Below are 21335 nucleotides of genomic sequence, written 5' to 3'. Positions count from 1 at the left end.
AGATATTAAACAGTAGTTGAACATTTTTGTTTCATTAGCGCATTTTTCTCATTCTAGAAAAAGAAGTCGTTGTACAACACTTGAGGATCCCCCACGCAGTGGTGGATCCCCCAACGGTTTTTACTATTTTTCTTGTCTTTCTGTACTCTTAAAAGCTTCACTCACATACACATTATTTCAAAGAGGAAAGCACTGCTTTAGTATAAGTTACTATTCACGTGATTTAACAGGATCCTCCACGTTTGAGACTCAGAGCCTATAATGTTCCTCCACAGATTTTAAATCTCTTTATATACATGTGTTTTTTCCTCCACGTTTTAAGTATAGTTGTGCTGGGGGAGAGGTGGGGGATACAGTATAATAATAAATCCAATAGTTACTGTTGTGGTTATCAATTGAATCTGGGGTTATAACTTGTATATAAATATCCAATACAATTCTCTTTGATTGTAATTATAAATTATTTGGTTGAAAATTTTGTTGAATTTTTCATTTGTTTTACACTTTGTTTGAAAAATTTCTTATCAATTAGAAAATAATTAATTAATTATAACCACAGTAAATCTCTACCCAGATCTTTAATAAGAATACTTCTTCTATTTTATCTGTTTTTCTTTTCTAGAAATTCATTAGTCTTCTATACAGTCTATATGTTATCGTCTTGAAGAATCATACTATCTATTACTATCTATCAGTTCCCAGTGGAATAAATCACCGAGATCTACTGCATACTGTCGTACACAATATAATACGGTTGAAGAAAAAAAAGCAATTAATAAGCAATTTTTTTTCATTGTAAGTTTGTTCTTTGTGTTGCAACAAACAATACAATAAGTTAGAAGAAATCATCTTAAGTCACGTGCAATCAACAAATATTTGCAATTCTTTATTTGCTTAATCTTTGTTATCCATTTATTACGTAAGAAATAGAAATATGAAAAATTCACTTAACTCAGCTAATAATAAGTAACTAATCTGATGGAATATAAAAACTGGAGAGATTCATCAGCTGTGGCTTCTTAATTTATAATTTATATTTATACTTCTTCTCTTTCTTCTCTTTCTTTCTTCTTTCCATTTGTACTTCATTAATTAGATTATACATACACAGCAAACATGCCTTTACCAACTCCTCATGGTGGATTATTACACGACTTGGTTATTCGTGATGCTCCAATTAAACAACAATTATTAACCGCTGCTCAACAATTACCTTCATTAACATTAACTGATAGACAATTATGTGATTTAGAATTAATTCTTAATGGTGGATTTTCACCATTAACCGGTTTCCTTAATCAACAAGATTATGAATCAGTAGTTGAAACCATGAGATTATCTTCAGTTACTAATCCAACTACCGGAAAGGGGTTATTATGGCCCATGCCAATCACCCTTGATGTAAATCAACAAACCGCCAATTCTTACACTTTAGGACAACAAATTGTTTTAAAAGATTTACGTGATGAAACCCCATTGGCTATCCTTACCATTGAATCCATCTATAAACCAAACAAACAAAATGAAGCCAACAAAGTCTTCCGTGGTGATCCCGAACATCCTGCTATTAAATACTTATTCGAATCCGCTGGTGAATACTATATCGGTGGGTCCTTACAAGGTCTCAATTATCCAAAACATTACGATTATATAGAATCAAGAAAAACCCCCACGGAATTACGTCAAGAATTCATTAATTTAAACTGGCACACCGATTCACAAAACATTGTCGCTTTTCAAACTAGAAACCCCATGCATAGAGCCCATCGTGAATTAACCATCCGTGCTGCTAAAGATATCGGCCCTCAAGCACACATCCTTATCCATCCAGTTGTGGGATTAACCAAACCCGGTGATATTGATCATCATACTCGTGTGAAGGTCTATCATCAAATCTTGAAAAAATTCCCACCGGGATTAGCTACCCTTTCATTATTACCTTTGGCTATGAGAATGGGTGGGGATAGAGAAGCATTATGGCACGCCTTAATCAGAACCAATTATGGTGTTGACCATTTCATCGTCGGTAGAGACCATGCTGGTCCTGGTAAGAATTCCCAAGGGGTGGATTTCTACGGACCATATGATGCTCAAGATTTATTAGCCACCTTGGAAGATGAATTAACCATCAAGATTGTCCCATTTAGAATGGTCACTTATTTACCCGAGGAGGATAGATATGCTCCAATTGATACTATTGATTTATCAAAAGTTAAAACGGCAAATATCTCTGGTACAGAATTACGTAATAGATTAAGAACCGGGGAAGAAATCCCAAGTTGGTTTTCATATCCTGAAGTAGTCTCAATTTTGAGAGATACTAATCCACCTAGATCAAAACAGGGGTTCGTGATTTTGATTAATACTGGTAGTTCTAAATTGGGTGATTATTTGTCATTTGCATTACAATCGACATTGAATCAATTCAATGGTGGAAGAAGGATAACTAAATTACTGTCCCAACAAGCTGAGGATTCTTTTATTGTTAATGAATTGGTAAAAGCTGGTTCTGGGTTGATTGTGCCTACTTCGAATCCAAATCCAATTGTTGATGTTGTTGGGAATGGAAATTCGTTGATTGTTAATCAAGAAGGTGGGGATGTGACTAAGGGGCAATTTGAATTGAGTAATGATGATTTGGTGGTGGTTGTGGATGAAATTGTTACATATTTGAAACAACAAGGTTTCTATTAGTTGGGTGCAGGGTGTAGTGTGTTTGTGTTTGTCTTTTTAGTTCTATATAGCCTTTATTTAATAGAGATTATGTTAAAAATATATATTAATATTGTTTATTTATTCATCCATTCAACTTCATAGTAATTACTCTGATAGCTTCTTCTAAGAGCTGTTTACACGCTTGTGGATGGACGAGTTCTGAGGTATGATACAATTTTGTTAAACTTCAAACCACATCAAGTCATTAGATTAGTTTTGAGCAACAAGTAGTTAGATGTATTCGTCGTTTCTATTCACTCTAATAGTTGACATAGGCCCCAGGTCCCAACAGCCACATATTTCGTGTTTCTTATTTGCTGCGAATAAAGAGTTTAATTGCCGAGAATATTAATATTAGACGATGGATCCACTCAAACCACAGCTTTAGATGAATGTTCAACACATTGGATCTCTGGAATAGTTAGCCTCCCCCCCTAAATATATAAACAGCCACAGATTTACTGATTTCTTATTTGCAGCCAATAAAGAATATCGCCAAGAATATCCAGAAGAAGGATCCACGGAGTGGACACACACTTTCTAATGTCTTGACACGATAGAAAGTGTGGCTATTGCTACGTAACGAACTTAAGAGTAATTAAACGAGAGATAAAGGTTCTACACCTACAAGTAAATAAAATAAATTGTTTTTAATTAGTAATACAAAGTTAGTTCTTTCCAAAACCCACAAATAAAAGTTAATAATAATAATAATAAATAAATACAAACAACCTTCTCACTTATGTTCATCAATCAAATGAACTGCTCTCTTCTGCAATGCCTCAGCAAACCCCATAGCCACCGGCCAAACAGGTGCATCTGCCAATATCCTAATCCCCAATTGTATACTCTTCATCGATAATTGTACCTTAATAATATCCTCTCTAATCTTCTTATTCAATTCCAACCCTTTTTCAGTATTCATATCCACATTTATCCCCTGACTTAATTCATCATCACAAGCTTCTCTAGCCACCGACATTTCCATAATCTTCTTCACTTCATATTCATTCATGGGCGAATCCTTAACATGTCGAGTCAATAATTCCGAATATGATGATTTCAATGATGGCAGTAAGACTTTTTCCACCTTGATTAAGATTTCTTGACATTTAAACCAATTCAATAATTCCAAGTTGGAAATATCACGATGTCCACAATTCTTTTCGATATAATCGAGATAGGTGGAGATTATTAATGAACTTATGAATAAACAAACACAGAAAAATACCGGGGTACGAAGGGATGTTTCTCGGACGTCGTAGTTTATGGTTTCGATATTGTAGACCCATAGTTGTAATACATCCCGACAATGACTGATTGAATTGGTGAGGACGTTATAATTGCTTTCTTGATAATGGAGGTTGTCTAATGTTTTGTTCATCATTTCATAATTCTTATTCAAGATCGGCAGGAGAATTGATGTGAGGTGGAGTTCTAATTTGATCCTGACTAAGGAATATAACGGTAATGTTAATTTCAACTCATGTCTAGCGGTTAATAATCCTCGATTATAGGTTGATATTTTTAATGTGCCATGATTTTTATGATATTTGACTTCCCAATTATTAACCCATCGGGCTAATTTTGGTTTATGTTCAATATTCCATTTAAGATAACTGAAAGGTTTGCTCATATTATTAATCTCCGATTCTAATTTTTCATGAACATATAATAACATGGTTAATAAATTATTATGAGATAATTTTATATCTTTGTTGCCTAAATTGGGTGAATCATGAATATATCCGGTTAAAGTATCCATTGAAACTCCATTACTTACATCAATTAACGTCCATCCATTAGCATATGTCTTATTTGCCATCACATACCATGATTGGGAGGTTTCACACCACCATAATTTCTCATTATTACAATAATTACCACTTTTTAATAATTTGGAATTTAAATATATGGGGAGACCAACTAAACTGGACCTGACGGTTTGTAACATATAAAACACATGCAAGGTTCTAATTCTTGATTGTGCCATAATGAAATAATCGAAATTATTTTGAATAATTTGTTGAGTCTTATCAATGTTCTTATTGTTCATATTCTCCGGGATTGTTGGTGGTGGGATAAGCAATTGTTCTAAAGGTTCATTAAAATTAGTTGATTTGATTAATCCAATCATACTCTTGATTTGTCTACTCGTAATATCAATCATATTAGGTTCATTCAAAAACAATGATATAAAAATATGTAACACCAAACATTGATGAGCCATCAATGGCACTTTCTTAAATTGTAAATTATCCAATGTAATCTCTTTTTCAAAGAAATTCTGAATATGATATTTCGATAAATTGAATAAAATCAAAGTATTCGAATCATGATAAGCATACAAAGCACCAATAGCAGCAATACTCAATAACAACGGAATATTCTCAATATTATCAACCATAGGATTTTTCAATGAAGGTAAATGAATGAAAGGGAAATATTTATTAAATCCAAATTCATATAATTGCAAATAATGATTCAAATCAACCAAACTTGGGAACTTATCATCTCCAATACTACTCATTGATATCATCCGATTTCTTAATTCTGCCGTTATGAAATTAGTTTCATTTAAAAAAAATGTCGAACTTAAATTAACAGAATATTCAACATTACTGTTTGACCTATCCATATTTGGTGCAATTGCAGTTTGGGGATGATGATGATGATTTCCTCCCATTAATTGATGCATGAGTTCATGTTGTCTTTTGGTAAACATTGATGAAACAGAACTATTGTTTTCGGGAATTCTATCGTCGACTAAACTAGTTGAACCTAAAAATCCTCTAAAATCTCCTCCACTAGTACCTGGTGTATTGACATTACTATCTTGATGATGAGGATGGTGATGATTATCTCCAATTGGAATCGTTACGTCATGATATGGGGTCGTTACTAAATCTTTCAACCAATCAGTATCGTTGTTGCTTATACTTATAGGCATTCCATGATTCCCATTCACAAATGAAGTCGTAGCCGCAACACTAGCAGCCCTTCCATGGCCATTCGAACTTTTCCCGAGTTTCTTCTTTTTAGATGGTGGTGGTCCTTGGTCTGATTTGATTGATTCCGGTGGTGGAGACATCATTTCATCTTGTTTTTGAGATTGATAATTCACTGATCTTTTCGCATCTTTCCAATCCAATGGTAAACTTGACGTGGTTGAATTTTCATCCAAAAGATTTTGAATCATATTTATATCATTTGGAGGATGGACCGAGAATTCAAATGGTGCAACCTGGGAACCAACCGGCAAACTTTGACTCTGTTGTTGAAGATGTGATGTCGCTATACTCCCACTCCTCTTACTTTCCGCATCCTCTCCATCTCCCTTCTTATCCTCTTCTTCCCCTTTATGCAATTCAAAGAAATTATGCAAATTCTTCACGCTCTTCACCTTCTTCCCCCCATCATCATTCAAATCCAAACTATCCATATTATGCCAATCAAGTCCAAACCCACTCATATCCAACATCTTATGATATTCATCCCCGCCGTCTCCATGGGGATGTAATTGAGGAGTGGCGAATTCTACTTGTAACGGAGCAGAATCGGCAAGATTCACATTATGTTCAGCTATATCCAACGCATCCTTGTTGTTGGTGTATGAACTCCCACTGGCGGCGGAATATGATGCATGTCGATAATTGTTCATGATGTATGATGGAAGATGATAGTTACTATTGTTGTTATTGTTGGAGGTGGATTTTTGGAGCGGGATTTCGTCTATTGATGTTGGTGTTGATTTGTTGGAATGAGGTGAGGTTTTGTTATGCCCGGTAACGATGCTTCCACCACGACGTTTTGGAGAGTCGCCTAATGGAGATGGTTGGCCTGGTTTGGAGATAGTTGATGGTCGTCTGTTTTTGCTGGCTGCGGTAGTGGTGGTGGTTGTGGTGGATGTGGCTGTTATTGGGGTGTTGGTGGTTTTGGGTGGGCCGAAGGAGACACTATTTCTATGAGAACTGCTGTGTAATGTAATACTCAACCTGGGAGAATCTTGACTTGAAGTAGTTGGAACCGGAGATGTTGTAGTTGGTTGGGGCAGAATCGAAACTCCGCCAGGTCCAATACCTCCGCCACCACTACCATTACCACCACCATTACTGATTGGAGAATGTGACATTTCAAATAAATCAGTTCTAAAATGTGGTTTGAAATCATTATTACTTCCACTACCACCACTACCAGGAGAAAACTCAGGTGAATCTTGTTGATGATGTCCTCCACTACTAGACATCAACCCCAAATTGTTAGGTAATGGAGCATTAGCATTAGTATTATTATGTAAGACAATGATATGTTCATTAATATCCAAATCCTTACTACTTCCTCTTCTCATCACATTTGGTAAACTAGCATGTAATTTCTGTTGATGTCTCAACACCAAATCTCTTCTAGCAAAACATCTTCCACAAGCAGCACATTGGAAAGGTTTCTCATTGGTATGGGATCTCTCATGTCGTTTCAAATGTTCCAATCTTGCAAATGCTCTCGTACATAACGTACACACATGAGGTCTAGGTTTGTCGGTTTTGATCTGTTGGGATTTCTTGGGGATTGGTTGGGTTGGTGGTAATGAAGATGATGATGATGGATGATCTGCCCCCAAAATAGTGGAGGTGCTGCCACCCGGGGTGGAGGCTTCGGATATCAGACTCTTCTGGGATATTGAAGTTTGCATGTTCATCATATCTTGTCTGTCTGACTGTTGAAATGTGTATATTTGTGTGGGTTTTGCTGGTTATGTCCTTTCGGAGAAATTGAATAAATAAATAAATAAATAAAAGTCCTGTCTGTCTGTCTGACTCCTTTTTCGGGTTCAAAGAAAAATGTCTGGCGCAAATGGAATGTTTGTCGGAGTTGTAGTTTTTTTCCTCTTTCTCTTCTTGAAACAAAGTTGTTGTGGTTGTTGTTGTTGTTGTTTGTAATGAATACAGTGATTATGGTTTACTTTCTCCCCCACACAAAAGTTGAAAAGTAGATGGTTGAGAAAAAGAAAGACAGTGTCGAAACTTTTTAAAGAGACTTCTTTTTTTTTCTTTTGCTGCCTTTTTTTGTTTTTGAGAGAGACAGAGAAAAAGAAAATGAGATACAGTAAGAAAGACAGATATTTTTTTATTATTTTTTAGTGTGTCGTAGCAAAAAAATAATATTTTTTTTTAAAAATATTTTTAAACCTTTTTTTTTTCGTTATGTATTTTTAAGGTTTTGTAATTTGTCTGACCTTTATATTTTCTAACCAAATCTCATTTGGCAACTTAATGTTGAAAAATGTTTGTAGCATTTGTAAACGAAAGCAAGTTTGTGGTTTTACTCGAGCCTAAACAATGGCTTATGTACATCTAATTATCATGGGGGCTAACTAGAGAATAACACAAAAAGCGTCTGCTCCAATTAGAAGGTCGGAGTTTTACGGTTTTCACAAAAACTTTATTTTAGTGGATGATTATTTTTGTTTCGGAGTTGAATACGGAGTAATATGCAGTACGTACAAAGGGTCGTGTACTTTATGCGCGATTTCCCCCAGATTTCAATTGTTGAGTGCCTTGAAAAAAAAAATTATTTTCCGGTTTCTATGGGAAATTAAATTCCCCCAATAAAAAAATTTGTGTCTGAAAATACTTCTTAATTGTAAATGTGTAAATTATTTTTCTTCAAATTTAAAATTCAATTATTTTTTTATCAACATTTTATTGCTCCAGATTTTTATTACATAAACGGAAATTAAGATTGCGCGTGTCCGTTTAAATATTTATTAGTTCATAGTTAATAGTTGATCATTTAAAACTCAAAAAAGGATTGAACCTTAAACCAAGAATTGATTTATAATGAAAACTATATCAACGTATTCTTATGTTGTTCCATGCATTGAAATGTGATGAGATGACTAAAGTGAGGAGTAAAATGTTTACCCTAAGAAATCCGCTAAGTTACCTAAAATAAAATAAAATCAAAAAAATATATACCGAAGAAACCTCAGCATTACATCACTTGCTAAAAAGGATAAATATACGACTGAAACATTAAACATACTTTTGAGATCGGCAAATCATAAGGCATGTACAGAGTAGCACCATATCCACGTTAATACCCGGAGATGGGGGGGAATATTGAGTCATCATCATACCATTTACCCCTCGAACGATAAATTTTTTTAGTTTAAACTAATCCGGGGAAGAGAACGGCAATGGGATGATTTGAAACAACCGATAAAGGAATTTAACGGATTAATTTTCAAATAGAAAAAACCACTGAAATTAACCAATAACCGATAGACGTAGTAACAAGACAAGACAAGACTCTCATTGTTCCTTAGTTCTCTATGATCTCCCCTCTCTCGTTTTTCTCTTAGCATTCTCAGTTTTTTCCTCGGCATTCAAGGGGTTGTTGATATTCTTGTCAACAGAGATAAGCTTTCGCATAAAAGCAAGAGATTCGAAGCAGAAACAGGACCAAGAGTGAGGGGCAATGAGAGTCATTACTGTTTAGAAGTTTACAACCGTCGTTCGACTTTTTCTGGTGATCTTGTCGTCTCTCCTTTCTGATTGTGTGATTTTTTATTTTTAATTTTCTACTAACAATATTGGTTCCCGTTTAACAATTGATGCATCTCTTAATTAACAGGATTAACCACTTGTTTCTATTGAATTTATTTACAAAATAGGTTAAAAGAATTGAATTGTTGCAAAATCATAATTAAATTTTACCCAACATTTTTTTTTTTGATTTCTGATTTAGACAATAAAATCAGACACAAAACATTTTTTTAACACATTTTTTTAATTTGCATTATTTTTTTATATGCACTAAATATTTTTCAAATTTTTATTCCGACAGGAACTGACAAAAATCCGGGGTAATTTAAATTAATATTTTCAGTTACACAGACGGAAAAATCAACGTTGAGCCTTGAACTAATAAAGCCTGCAGTTGTTTACATTTTTGTGATATTCCCCGGATATATTAACTATACCCCTGGATACATTAAACGTAAAAGAAACACAAAGCATCTTACGTAACATCTTGATTCCGCATTTGAGTCATTGAGGGGTAGTCATTGTAAAAATAATATTAATCGTCAATTATAGGGCTTATCATGCTACTGCAACACACTTGATATCGCATATGATCAAAAATAAGGCTCGCCGTTGTATTATGATTTGAAGGTAACAGGACCAAACGAATGCAGTAATATTGTTTTCACATGAAGCAGTTGGCTGGTGAAATTTTATTATATACTGCATTATGTAACGAACAATCGGCCCTGGCTATCTCGTCCTTTTAAAAGAGGATATCACAATTGGCTAGGTTACATTAAACTGCCATAGTATTTTTTATACTTGATAGTTATTTCGGCGTTATATCCCACTATTCCGTAAAGCTGTATCCAATTAGAGTAGGTGGTGTGTCCGTTGCCCATTGTTGTTGATTTGTTATATAAAATCAACGGATAACTCAATATTGCATAACAGTTAAAGAGATGAAAGTATCCAGTAGGAGGCTTTCTGTCTCCCCCTTTCTGTCTTTGTCTCTGAAGTAGCAAAGACTTGTCTCATGCTGAAACAAAGAGTGATAGACAACGGAATGCTCAAGTCCATGTATCAAAAAATTATAGACCCAGTCATCCTAATAGGCATATGTATCCGTGAATACTAAGACTAACTTAAGGTATTACTTAGTCTACATGGTGAAATTACAAGTCTTTTTTTCCAGCTTGATTCCTAGTCATACTGGTTTAGATCTAACCTTTGTGTAACTTTTTCTTGGGTGTTTTAGCGGCAAGTCATTCCTATCTGGTTAAAATCGACATTCCACGGTACCACGAAGTGTAGCTACCTAAGATAAACAATATGAAGAAATAGAAGAAATGCCATATACCAGAATGTTAAGAAATGTTTTAAAAAGTCTTGAATTATAAATGTTCAATTGAATTATCAACCACCACAGTTTTTTTTTCTCGACAATTTTATTTTTAAAGTTTCGCAACACTCTAAAATTTTCAAAGTAGCCACACTTCACAAGTGGATCCACAGTATGGAAGGAAGGAATTTACACTTTTCCGTTCTTATTATCCAATAATATCACTTCTTCAGAATCTGCTTCTATAAACGATCCATGGAATCATACTAAGCGATGCATGGAAGAGAATTCCGAGAAAAAACTTCCGTGTTTTATTTCTTTTTCGTTTCCACATATGGCTTGCTTTTCCGCCAAGGAATATAATTCCGTTTTTGGCTCTAATTATATACTCCACAATTTTGACTTATCAGATCTTAGTTTTAGGTATGGTAAAGTTAAGGCAAATGAGTGTTATCGCAACTTCTCCATTTTGGATACGTCAATTAGTAAACGTGAGTTGCCGAAATGCACCAGTTCTTAAAAGAGACATAAATCTATTGAAAATTAAATCTGTTCACACACACCAATTGTCTATTTCGTAACCAAAGAAATAAGAATATTACAATATGTGTCATACTATACAAGAACAATTTAATACAATTAGACAAATGTTTCAGCCGTTTGTTCTTGCCTTTTTTATTTTTCAGAAGTAATTCTACAATGAATTTGATTGTTGATATTATTCTCACATGTGAAATCTGATTGGTGAATCTTTTGCAACAAAAGAAAAAAAATGACGACAAATTGCAGCCACAGATTTTGCAATCAAATTTTTAATTTTTATCTGCTTGTTAAAGCAAGATCCACACTAAATCCAGTGACAATAATTCACGTGTCTTGTAACAAACTATTACGAATATGATTTTAATCATAGCTCACCTAACGGTTTATTATTATAGAACAATCTATCCCATCTCACAAACCTTAATAATAATAATGAAAATTTTTTCACTCTGCCGTTCCCCCTTACAGGAATTCTCGAATATATAAACTCGTTCACATTCCCTTATTCTCAAACTCACAAGATCTCATATTCCTTCCAATAACACAAATAAGACATATCCATCTCATACAATTAAATAAAAAATGTCTGAAGCAACATCAACAGTCTTCTTGTTAGGACAAGGAGCAGGATATGGTATCTTAGTAGGAGTAGGTGCATTATTCGCTGGTGGTATGATCTTAACCACAAAAGGGTTAGCCAAATATCTTAGAGAAAACCATCACAATACCGAAACTTTCTCAGTTGCCGATAGAAGTGTTGGGACTTTCCTTTCTGCATCTGCTGTTTATTCAAGTTGGTCATGGGCTACTGAATTATTATGGGTGAGTACTATGGTTTATTCATATGGTATTCAAGCTTCTTATTATTATGGTGCTGGTTTAGCGGTTCAAATTGCGGTGATGTCGATGATTGGTATTCATGCAAAGAAAAAGGTTCCAAATGCTCATACTTCTTTAGAAATTGTTGAATTAAGGTATGGGAAATATAATCATTTATTATATTTATTTTTAGCTTTAGCTAATAATTTATTATCTTGTTCTTCTATGATTTTGGGTGCTTCTGGTGCTATTTCTATCATTGCTGGTAATTTGAATATCGTGGCTTCTACTATGTTGATTCCATTTGGGGTTTTGTTATATACTGTTGTTGGTGGATTAAAAGCTACTTTCTTAACTGATTACGTCCACACTTTAATCTTATTGCTCGTGTTATGTTATCTTAATACTGCTGTCTTGTCATCAGACCAAATCGGTGGAGTAGATGGATTATATGACTTATTAATCAATTTCGACGGAAGATATATCGAAGGTAATTACGCTGGATCAATCATGACTGGTAAATCTCAAGGTGCATTATTTTTCGGGTTGATTTTAACTTGTGGTAATTTTGGTCTTACTGTTTTAGATTCCTCCTTCTGGCAAAAGACTTTTAGTGCCAGTCCAAAAGCCACGGTTCCAGCTTACTTAATCTCAGCATTCTTGATCTTCTCCAATGTCTGGCCATTAGGTTCCATTATTGGTGGTGCTTCTATCGTGTTAGAAAAAGACCCTACATTCCCAACTTATCCACGTGCTTTAACCACCTATGAAATCGAATCCGGGTTCGTGTTGCCATATGTCTTAAAAGCTGTCTTAGGTAATGGAGGTGTTGGTGCTTTGTTATTGGTCATTTATCTTGCTGTTACTTCCACCGTTTCAGCACAAATGATCTCAGTGTCTTCCATTCTTTCTTTCGATATCTATAAGAAATATATCAATCCTCAAGCACAAAACAAATCAATGATTAAAGTTTCTCATTATGGCTGTGTTATTTTTGGTATTGGTGCTGCTGCTTTTAGTGTTATGTTACATTATGTCGGGGTTAATATGACTTGGTATGGATATTTCTACCCATTGATTATCTGTCCCGGTGTTATTCCTTTGATTTTCACCATTACTTGGGATAGACAAACCCAATTGGCCAGTTTCATTTCTCCAATCTTAGGATTGATCGGTGGTATTACTGTTTGGTTGACTGCCGCAAAGCATTATTCTGGCGAGATTACTATTACTTCCACTGGTGGACAATTACCTGCTTTGTTTGGTTCTTTGACGGCTTTATTATTACCTGGTATTGCAAGTGTAATCATCTCATTTATTTATCCAAGTAAATTCGATTGGACCACTTTACAAAAGGCCGATTTATTAATTAAACAAGATGAATCTGCCAGCAATTCCGATGATGAAATTAATTCTGATGAAGTTGCCGAATCTATTGAAAAAACAGAAGAAGTCAAGGTCCATGTCACAGAATCAACCAAGCCACAACAATCAGGAGAACAACAAGATGAAGAATCACTTACTACTAAATCAAACCAACAGTTATCGCCAAAAGAATTAGATTTCTGGATTAAAATCGCCACAGCAGCTTCTGTTTTTATTTTGTTGATAACTTGGGTTCTTTGGCCAATGCCATTATATCGTGATTGGATATTCTCCAAAGCTTATTTCCAAGGTTATGTTACCGTATCGTTGATTTGGTTGTATACTACTTTGATTGTTATTGGTATCTTGCCGTTGATTGCTGGTAGACATTCAATTGCAAAGGTGTTTAGAGGGGTTTATCGTGATTATATAAAGAGAAATTAGAGATTTCTTTTAGACGATTTTGTTTGCTTTTGCTTTCCTTTCTTTCTTCTTGGGTTTTTAGTCTATGTATAAATATTTTTAATAATATATCGTTTAACATGTAATATCAAGTTTATTCTCTCTTGGGTTTCTCTTTGAATTGCACTCTTAATTGGTATCAACTGCTTTACCAAATTTACCACGGAAGATTCAAAGTCCGGTCAGAGAATTTACTTGCATCCGCAACGACTAGAAAAAATCTCACACTGAAGAGTTTAAACGACGATCCCTATATTATCATCTACACATCTTCCCAAGACAAGTACAATAATATGTTCAAAAGATTAATCAGAACAATGTCTACCACAACATCCAAGATAATCCATTCAGAAACCCCGGGCCCAATAGAACAATCCATGCTTACCAAGCTCCAGGCTGAATTCCAACCATCCTATTTGAAAATCGTAAATGATTCAGCAAAACATGCCCACCATGCTGGAATACAAGGTGCTGCCAATACCACAGAGTCTCATTTCAGATTAGAGATCATTAGTGATAAGTTTGTAGGCAAGACTTTACCAGCTAGACACAGATTGGTTTATAGTTTATTAGATGAAGAAATCAAAGTTCATGGAATTCATGCTTTACAAATGAAAACCAAGACAGAAGCAGAAATGAACAAGAAGAAGAATATTGCTAATGAAGAACAGCAATAAACAGAACATAAGGTATTATTTATTAAAACATTTCTTTGTTATATTTGTACTATAAAGTTTAGAGGATACACTATTAATATACAAGGGTTGTCAAATAATCAAAAACAAGCTAAAAGCGACACTTTATAAATAATTGTATTTTAAGCACCATTAACCATAACGGCATGTGGTTCAGGTTCATATTCTTCTTCTTCTTCTACATCATCTTCTTGTAATGTCAAGTTAGTTTCTTGTGCAGATGCATTCTTAGCCACTAATTCAACAATTCTTCTAACAGCAGGTAAATTCAACCAAGCAGGCACATATGCTTCTACTCTTGAGAATGGTCTCAAATCAATGGTTCTGAAAGGATCATTAAATTGTCCATCTGTATTCACTAACTCAAATAATTCTTCTGCATTATTGGATTCTCTGACTTTATTAGCCACGATTTGTAATACATTTGGTGCAATTGGAGTTTCATAATCAGCAACAAGATATTGTGATAATAATTTTTGAACTTGAATTGGTTTTAATGCATAACAGATTTCATAAATTATTCCAANATAATAATTTTTGAACTTGAATTGGTTTTAATGCATAACAGATTTCATAAATTATTCCAATATCTTCAGGAGTATTCTTACGTAATTGTAATAATTTAGCAGCTTGTAATAAATGACTTAAATATGCTGAACCTTCATGAATTTCATGTCCTTTACACCATTCTTCTAATCGAGTAACATTATAATTCAATTGTAAACCACGCTTCCAACTCAAAAAGTTCTTCTTCATTAATAAATCATTGAAACATAATGCATCAATAAATCTTAATAATTCAATAATAACTTCATTCATAACCTTAGGTTCAATAAAATATGATTTCATTGACCAATAAATTGAATTGAAAACACTCAAGATATCATCCATCTTATATTGAGTAGTTGGTGAAAATAATACCTTGGTATAGAATCTTGAATTTTCAGGTGCCATGAAACCAGGTAAGGATTGTGACATAACCACGGCTGAAACTGCCTTCTTTTCCAAATCCTTTTCCATCTTCTTCATCCACATATTGTAAATATTATACGAAAGTGATTCGAAATCTTCCTTAACAACGGCAACTAATTTCAAATATTCCTTGAATTCTTCTTCACTCATTTCATGAGATAAAGTATCATTGGCAATAATGGTTTGTTGAGCATATGAAACAAAAGAATATAATTCATGAGTATTAGATAACCAGAATGCACCATTTGGAATAACTTCATCATCCTTCAATTGATGAACAATTAATTGAATACATGATAATACTTCACCCAAAAATTCTTCACTCTCTTTAGTTAAACCTAATCTCCACATATCAGACAAAATAATGATAATGATTCTAGCAGGGAATAAAACTTCCTTTCTAGTTAAATCTGCAGCAACACCAGCGGCTGGAATTCTCAAACCCTTCAATAATCCTTCCACAATCTCACGATGTAATCTCTTAGAATCTCTCAATAACGAAAATAATTCATCGTTAATGTCATCAATAGTAGCATGATCTTCATTGGAGACAGCAATGAACGAAACTGGTCTATTGTTAGAATCAAGAGAATTTGGAGTATTCCAGGCCAAAGCTGAACTATGACGTTTACTGGCCGTTCTAGTGCGACTTCCATTGGTATATCCTGCAGCAGTGTTGCCTCCGTTTCTTTGTTTGGGTAAGAATTCTCCTGATCCAACTTGTTTTTGTAATTGGGCAAGTTCGGATTTTAATTGTTCAATATGAGATTTCAAATCAACTTCAATGGTATCACGTTTAACGATTTCATCCTTAGCTTGGTGTAACTCTTCAATTGTTCTCTTGACTTCTTCTTTCAATTCAGCTTGTTCCTTGGATAATTCTTCAATCTTCGATTGAGCAGAAGCATAATCATTCTTGATTGATTCTAATTCCTTATTCAAATTAGCAATTTCTTGTTGATGTTCTAGATTTTGAGCGTCAAATTGTTCATTAAATTCAAGTTCACGAATCTTGAGGGTTTCATGAGCTTGTCCTTGTTGTTCCATTAATGCCTTCAAACTACTAATTTCTTCAACCAATTTCTTATTTTCTTGAATCTTGGAGGTCAATTGTTGAGTTAAATCAATAACCTTATTCTCCAACTTGTAAGAAACTTCCTTCAATTTGTTGACAGACTTAGCTTCAATCTTCAATTGTTTCAATTCACGAATAGCATATTGCCTTCTAAAAGCAGATTGTACAACAACAGTAGCACGTCTTGTTTTGTTGTATTCGCTTCTTTGTTGATAACCTCTCCAAGATTTTTGAATAGCAATAGCAGCCGCTTCGGTACGTAAAACAAGGAAATTTCTTCTGGCTTGTAATCCTCTGATTGCCTTTTGTAAAACAACAACTGAAGAAACGGTAGTATGATATTGTTTCCTGGCCAAAAATCCTCTGATTGAAGTTTGGATCAAAGTAGCTGCGATTCTTTCTTGCTCAGCCTTAACTCTCACTCTAGTCATATGAGCACGAACCAAAGATTGTAATCTAATATGAGAATCACGAATTTCAAGATATTTCTTTCTATAATAACGTCCACGCATATGTTTCTGAATCATAACTGCCGATCTATATAATTTATCCGATCTTAATTTTTCAAAATGAGCCAACATACCAGCCTTGAAGAAAATCTTGGAATTACCCAATTGATATTTCGCTTTATCCTCAATATTTGCATCCAAGATTTGATGACAAAGTCCACTAACTGATTCTTGAGTAGTTTCACCACTCATTACTTTAATCCATTCTTGAGAATGTAATAAGATATGATATCTGTCAGCAAATTCCACATATGTCCATCTTGATGGGAAACCAGCACATGATATTCTGATAGTTTCCAAAACACCACAAGCACGTAATTGCGATAACACCATTAATGAATCGAATTCCCATGCTTTCTTTTGTTGATTTGGTTTAATACATCTAATATAATGAACATTGGTCGACGAGATAGTTTTCATTAAGTCAATTAAAGAATTCTTAAACATTGAACCCAAAGTTGGTTTTCTATTCACTGTCTTAGCTCTTGATTTAGTTTCTTGTGCCTTTGATGCTTCTAATGCAGCAGAATTTTTGTCAAGGATTGCCAAGATATCTTGTAACAATGGATTGGTTGTGTTTTTGATAACATCTAAGTGACCTTCACCAACAGTATCTCTATTCTTTTCAATGAAACCTTCGACATCATAAGTAACATCCAAAGCATAATGACTAACAATGAATTTAGTTTGACCAAATCTTGGTTTTTTGAAAACTTTATTGGTTGGTTCTTTATTCAAGTTTTGATACATCTTGTCAATCCAGGACTCATCATTACCAGCAGGTAATCTCGATTCTTCATCTAATAAAGCCAATATACCTAATCTATTTTCAATGACATCAATACAAGGTTGGTTATCCGAGAAATCAATAAAAGACCATTCAATTTCTTCCTTAATATATTCTTCTTGTTCCAATTTAAAGACATGCTGATTAAATTCTTGTTGTAATTTTTCATTGGCATAATTAATACAGAATTGTTCAAAAGAATTCTTTTCAAAATGTTCAAACCCATAAATATCCAAAACACCAATAAAGGAATGAACTCTTTCGGCAACTTCATCTGGACATAAATCGGTATTAACATAATCAACCAACCAATCAAACATGGCTGAATAAATATACTTGGCAAAAGAATCTCTAGCAACAAGAGCTTGAGTATGATTCAAATTACTAGTAATCTTTTCAGTTCTAGTAGTGATTTGCTTTTTAGTACACCATTTGGCGAACGCGACTGGATCAATACCTAACAATTCACATGCTTTAACAACATTTGGTTCATCGCTTGATAAATGGGCATCATTTTTAGTTGGTGCAATATTAATATTACCAATATGTAAAAGACCGGCTAAAATCTTGAAAATTTCAAACTGTTGAGAACCATTTATTCCAATTAATTCCAATGCATCTTTAGTAATCTGGAATTCTTCTGCATCATCAACTCCGTCAATTTCTGGTAAACCACCTTGATTAGTATAAGTATAATGTTTAGCCTCAGTTAAGCCTAACTTATCCTTTTCTTCTTGATTCATACCGGCCAATAATTGATAAAAGATGTGATAATTTCTTTCACTTTCCGGTTGGAAAACCAATCTTGATCTTTCTAAAAGATATGTTCTTATCCTAGCACCAATAATTGAAAGTTCTTTGTCAAACAAGATTTCCAAATATTTACCAAAACGAGAAGAATTATCATTTCTAGTAGTTTTAGCATTACCAAAAGCTTCCATGATTGGATTAGTAGCCAAAATTTGTTTTTCAACATCTGACATTTCTGCTTTATGTTCACTAGTTTGTGGATGATATTCTACATCTTCTTCGACAGTTGCAAAATATCTCATAATAAATTTAGCGGAAACAGTTTTACCAGCACCTGATTCACCACTTACCACAATTGTTTGATTTTCTTGATTGTCTTTCATGCATCTAAAAGCATCTTCTGCAATGGCGAAAAGATGAGGATCTAATTCACCTCTTCTCTTACCTGCATAGGCTTGAACCATATCCTGAGTGTATAGCTGATCAACTTTTTGGAAAGGATTCGTGGCAATTAAAACAATACCTGAATATGTATAAATACTTAATTGAGAATAACGTAATTTAATTGCTTGTAAAACTGCTGGTTCGTTTAAATAAGATAAACTAGTTAAATCTTCAGCAGCCTCCAAAATTGGCGGATTTCGTAATGGAGGTAATTTATCATTTTCTTCTGATATATTATCAGTTTCTATTGTGAATATCTGTGATTCATCATTTTCAGATACAAATTCTATAACATACTTGTCGCCTTGTTGTCTATTAGATTTAACTGTTGCACCTATCCAACCCAATGTTTCATTTGGATACCAACAACGGGTTCCAACATCATATAACGATACCATTCTTCCTAAATCTGTGTGTCTATATTACGTGTTACTTTGATTCAGTAGTTATCAGATCAAATAGCTCTATTATAATATCAATACAATTCTTGCTCTTTTGTTTGGTGGTTCTATTCTTTTACAATTGCCTTATCTGTTATGTCAAGTCGGTTGTAAAAAAAAAAATTATAACAAAAAAAGATTTGGTTGGCGTCTGTTGATTTCGTTTATTTGCAAGTGTCTCTTCTGTAATTATATTTCTACGTCTGTCTGATTGACTGTCTGTCTGAAATACTTGCAGTTGTCTATATTTCTATCCTCTGTTTTGTTAACTAAGGTGGGGGGTTAGGAGAATGTTGTTGTGTGTGTCGGTGTTGTCTGATACGAAAATGAAGAAAAAAAAATCGTTGATTTTATTTTCGTAACAGAAAAGAAATTAAAAAAAAAAAAAAAATTTTTTGGTTGTTGTTGTTGATCTCACTCTCTGTGTGGATTTATTAAAATAAAAAATGTGAGAGACAGAACGGACAGGCCAGACACGCATAATTTGTAACACCAAAAAATATGCTTAATCTGTAAAACAAAAATTGTTATACACACATTTTTGCAAATAACGGTTGCCAATAAGATATTTTTACACATTACTTTTTTATTTTTGCATGTGTAATTTTTACATGTTAACCCTTCAACCACCTCCTTGACTGGTAACCTGTAATTGCCTAGATAGAACCTACTGTCTCAATAATTCTAATTTTAGAAAATTACCAAGGAGGCACTGATGAATCATTTCTTTTAAAAGGTTTTATATTTGGAACTGGCGATTCTTCATTTAAAAGAGTCATGATTATATTTGGAAGACTCCTCTTCGCTACCTATTGTAAATAGCGTAGGTAATAGCAAATTTAACCAAACGCGTCTCAGATTTAACTTTTGCAATGTGATTTCTTTTTTTTGCAGGTTAAAAAATGAGGAATAGACGAATAAAATGATTTTTCCACCAAACCTAAAGGTACATCGCAACAAATCTGGAACGAAAAAGTATCAATCCATAGGGAATTACACATTCAATTTGTATTTAGGGGGTTTCAGTGATTGTTCCGCCTCTTATTGTAAATTGAAAAATCTGAATAAAATAAAATATGTGTTAGTTTGAGCCAATGGTAGGGAAGGGAAGGGAGGGAGGGAGTAGCTCGCGTCAATAAAGAAAAAAATAACTATTGTTGGTATAGCCGTTTTAATTACACAATTGAAACTGAAAATGAACATATTTATTCCAAATATAGAAAAAAAAATAGTTAGTTAATGACCCCCTTAACTTGGTTCATGTGATTTATTCCCTATTGATTGAGTTATTGGTACCTCTCGATCTATTGGTGCTAGAACTGTACTACTACCATGTTGTCAGGTACTCTGCTACGATTAATTAAGTTCTGATTTTTCTCGGTTAATACTTGAGGGTGGCGCAATTCAACACTTGAACACAGTAAAACATTTTTTGCAGCAATTTTACCAAAAATATATTCGAAAATTAAGAAGGGAAAAACATAGCTATTACAAATACAGCACTCAAATGTATTAATATTAAAATTCTTTGTAGAACAACCTTAAAGAAAAACTCTTTTCTAGACCCACTGTCACAACTATGAGGTTTAGCGTGAATGCAGTCAAACCTGTGACACCCACACACATTTATATATATAGAAAGAAAGCGTTGTTAAAAAAAATTTAGGTATTGTTCACATATGTAAAACAGCACTTTACTCAAATAATTTCAAATAATGTTCTAACAATTAGTCTAATTATCTTTTGTTGACAGAAACTAACGAATCAAAAGTTCTTTCTTGTATTGTGATGACTAATTCAGATCTTCCCGTTTTAAAACTTTTGCGGCTTCAATAGGAGGTCTTAGACTTGGTGTTTACGTATATTCCAACTGTCAATTTATTGTCATAC

The 21335-nt window shown here is 33.8% G+C and overlaps 5 protein-coding genes across 5 annotated transcripts; 3 read left to right on the top strand and 2 right to left on the bottom strand. All coding sequences in view use genetic code 12, as the record gives it.

The window, feature by feature from the left end:
- Nucleotides 1–1116: 1116 nt before the first annotated feature.
- On the top strand, nucleotides 1117–2694 carry MET3 (sulfate adenylyltransferase; the record flags this gene model as incomplete). Its single annotated transcript, XM_049405620.1, has 1 exon — nucleotides 1117–2694. The coding sequence occupies one exon, from the start codon at nucleotides 1117–1119 to the stop codon at nucleotides 2692–2694; it is 1578 nt and encodes a 525-aa protein (XP_049264783.1).
- Nucleotides 2695–3451: 757 nt separating this feature from the next.
- Nucleotides 3452–7414, bottom strand: J8A68_001924 (uncharacterized protein; the record flags this gene model as incomplete). Its single annotated transcript, XM_049405619.1, has 1 exon — nucleotides 3452–7414. One exon carries the CDS (start codon nucleotides 7412–7414, stop codon nucleotides 3452–3454), a length of 3963 nt encoding a protein of 1320 aa, XP_049264782.1.
- A 4295-nt stretch (nucleotides 7415–11709) lies between these two features.
- On the top strand, nucleotides 11710–13755 carry DUR32 (Dur32p; the record flags this gene model as incomplete). Its single annotated transcript, XM_049405618.1, has 1 exon — nucleotides 11710–13755. The coding sequence occupies one exon, from the start codon at nucleotides 11710–11712 to the stop codon at nucleotides 13753–13755; it is 2046 nt and encodes a 681-aa protein (XP_049264781.1).
- Nucleotides 13756–14066: 311 nt separating this feature from the next.
- On the top strand, nucleotides 14067–14450 carry J8A68_001922 (uncharacterized protein; the record flags this gene model as incomplete). Its single annotated transcript, XM_049405617.1, has 1 exon — nucleotides 14067–14450. One exon carries the CDS (start codon nucleotides 14067–14069, stop codon nucleotides 14448–14450), a length of 384 nt encoding a protein of 127 aa, XP_049264780.1.
- A 140-nt stretch (nucleotides 14451–14590) lies between these two features.
- On the bottom strand, nucleotides 14591–19403 carry MYO2 (myosin 2; the record flags this gene model as incomplete). The annotated part of the gene is made up of 2 exons (XM_049405616.1): nucleotides 14591–14949; nucleotides 15077–19403. The coding sequence occupies 2 exons, from the start codon at nucleotides 19401–19403 to the stop codon at nucleotides 14591–14593; spliced, it is 4686 nt and encodes a 1561-aa protein (XP_049264779.1).
- Nucleotides 19404–21335: the final 1932 nt, after the last annotated feature.

The sequence above is a fragment of the Hemisphaericaspora subhashii genome, assembly GCF_019202705.1.
Source record: "Hemisphaericaspora subhashii strain CBS 10753 chromosome Unknown scaffold160, whole genome shotgun sequence".
Lineage (NCBI taxonomy): Eukaryota > Fungi > Ascomycota > Pichiomycetes > Serinales > Debaryomycetaceae > Hemisphaericaspora > Hemisphaericaspora subhashii.
The sequence above is the reverse complement of the archived record's forward strand: the minus strand, read 5'-3'. Positions and strand labels throughout refer to the sequence as shown.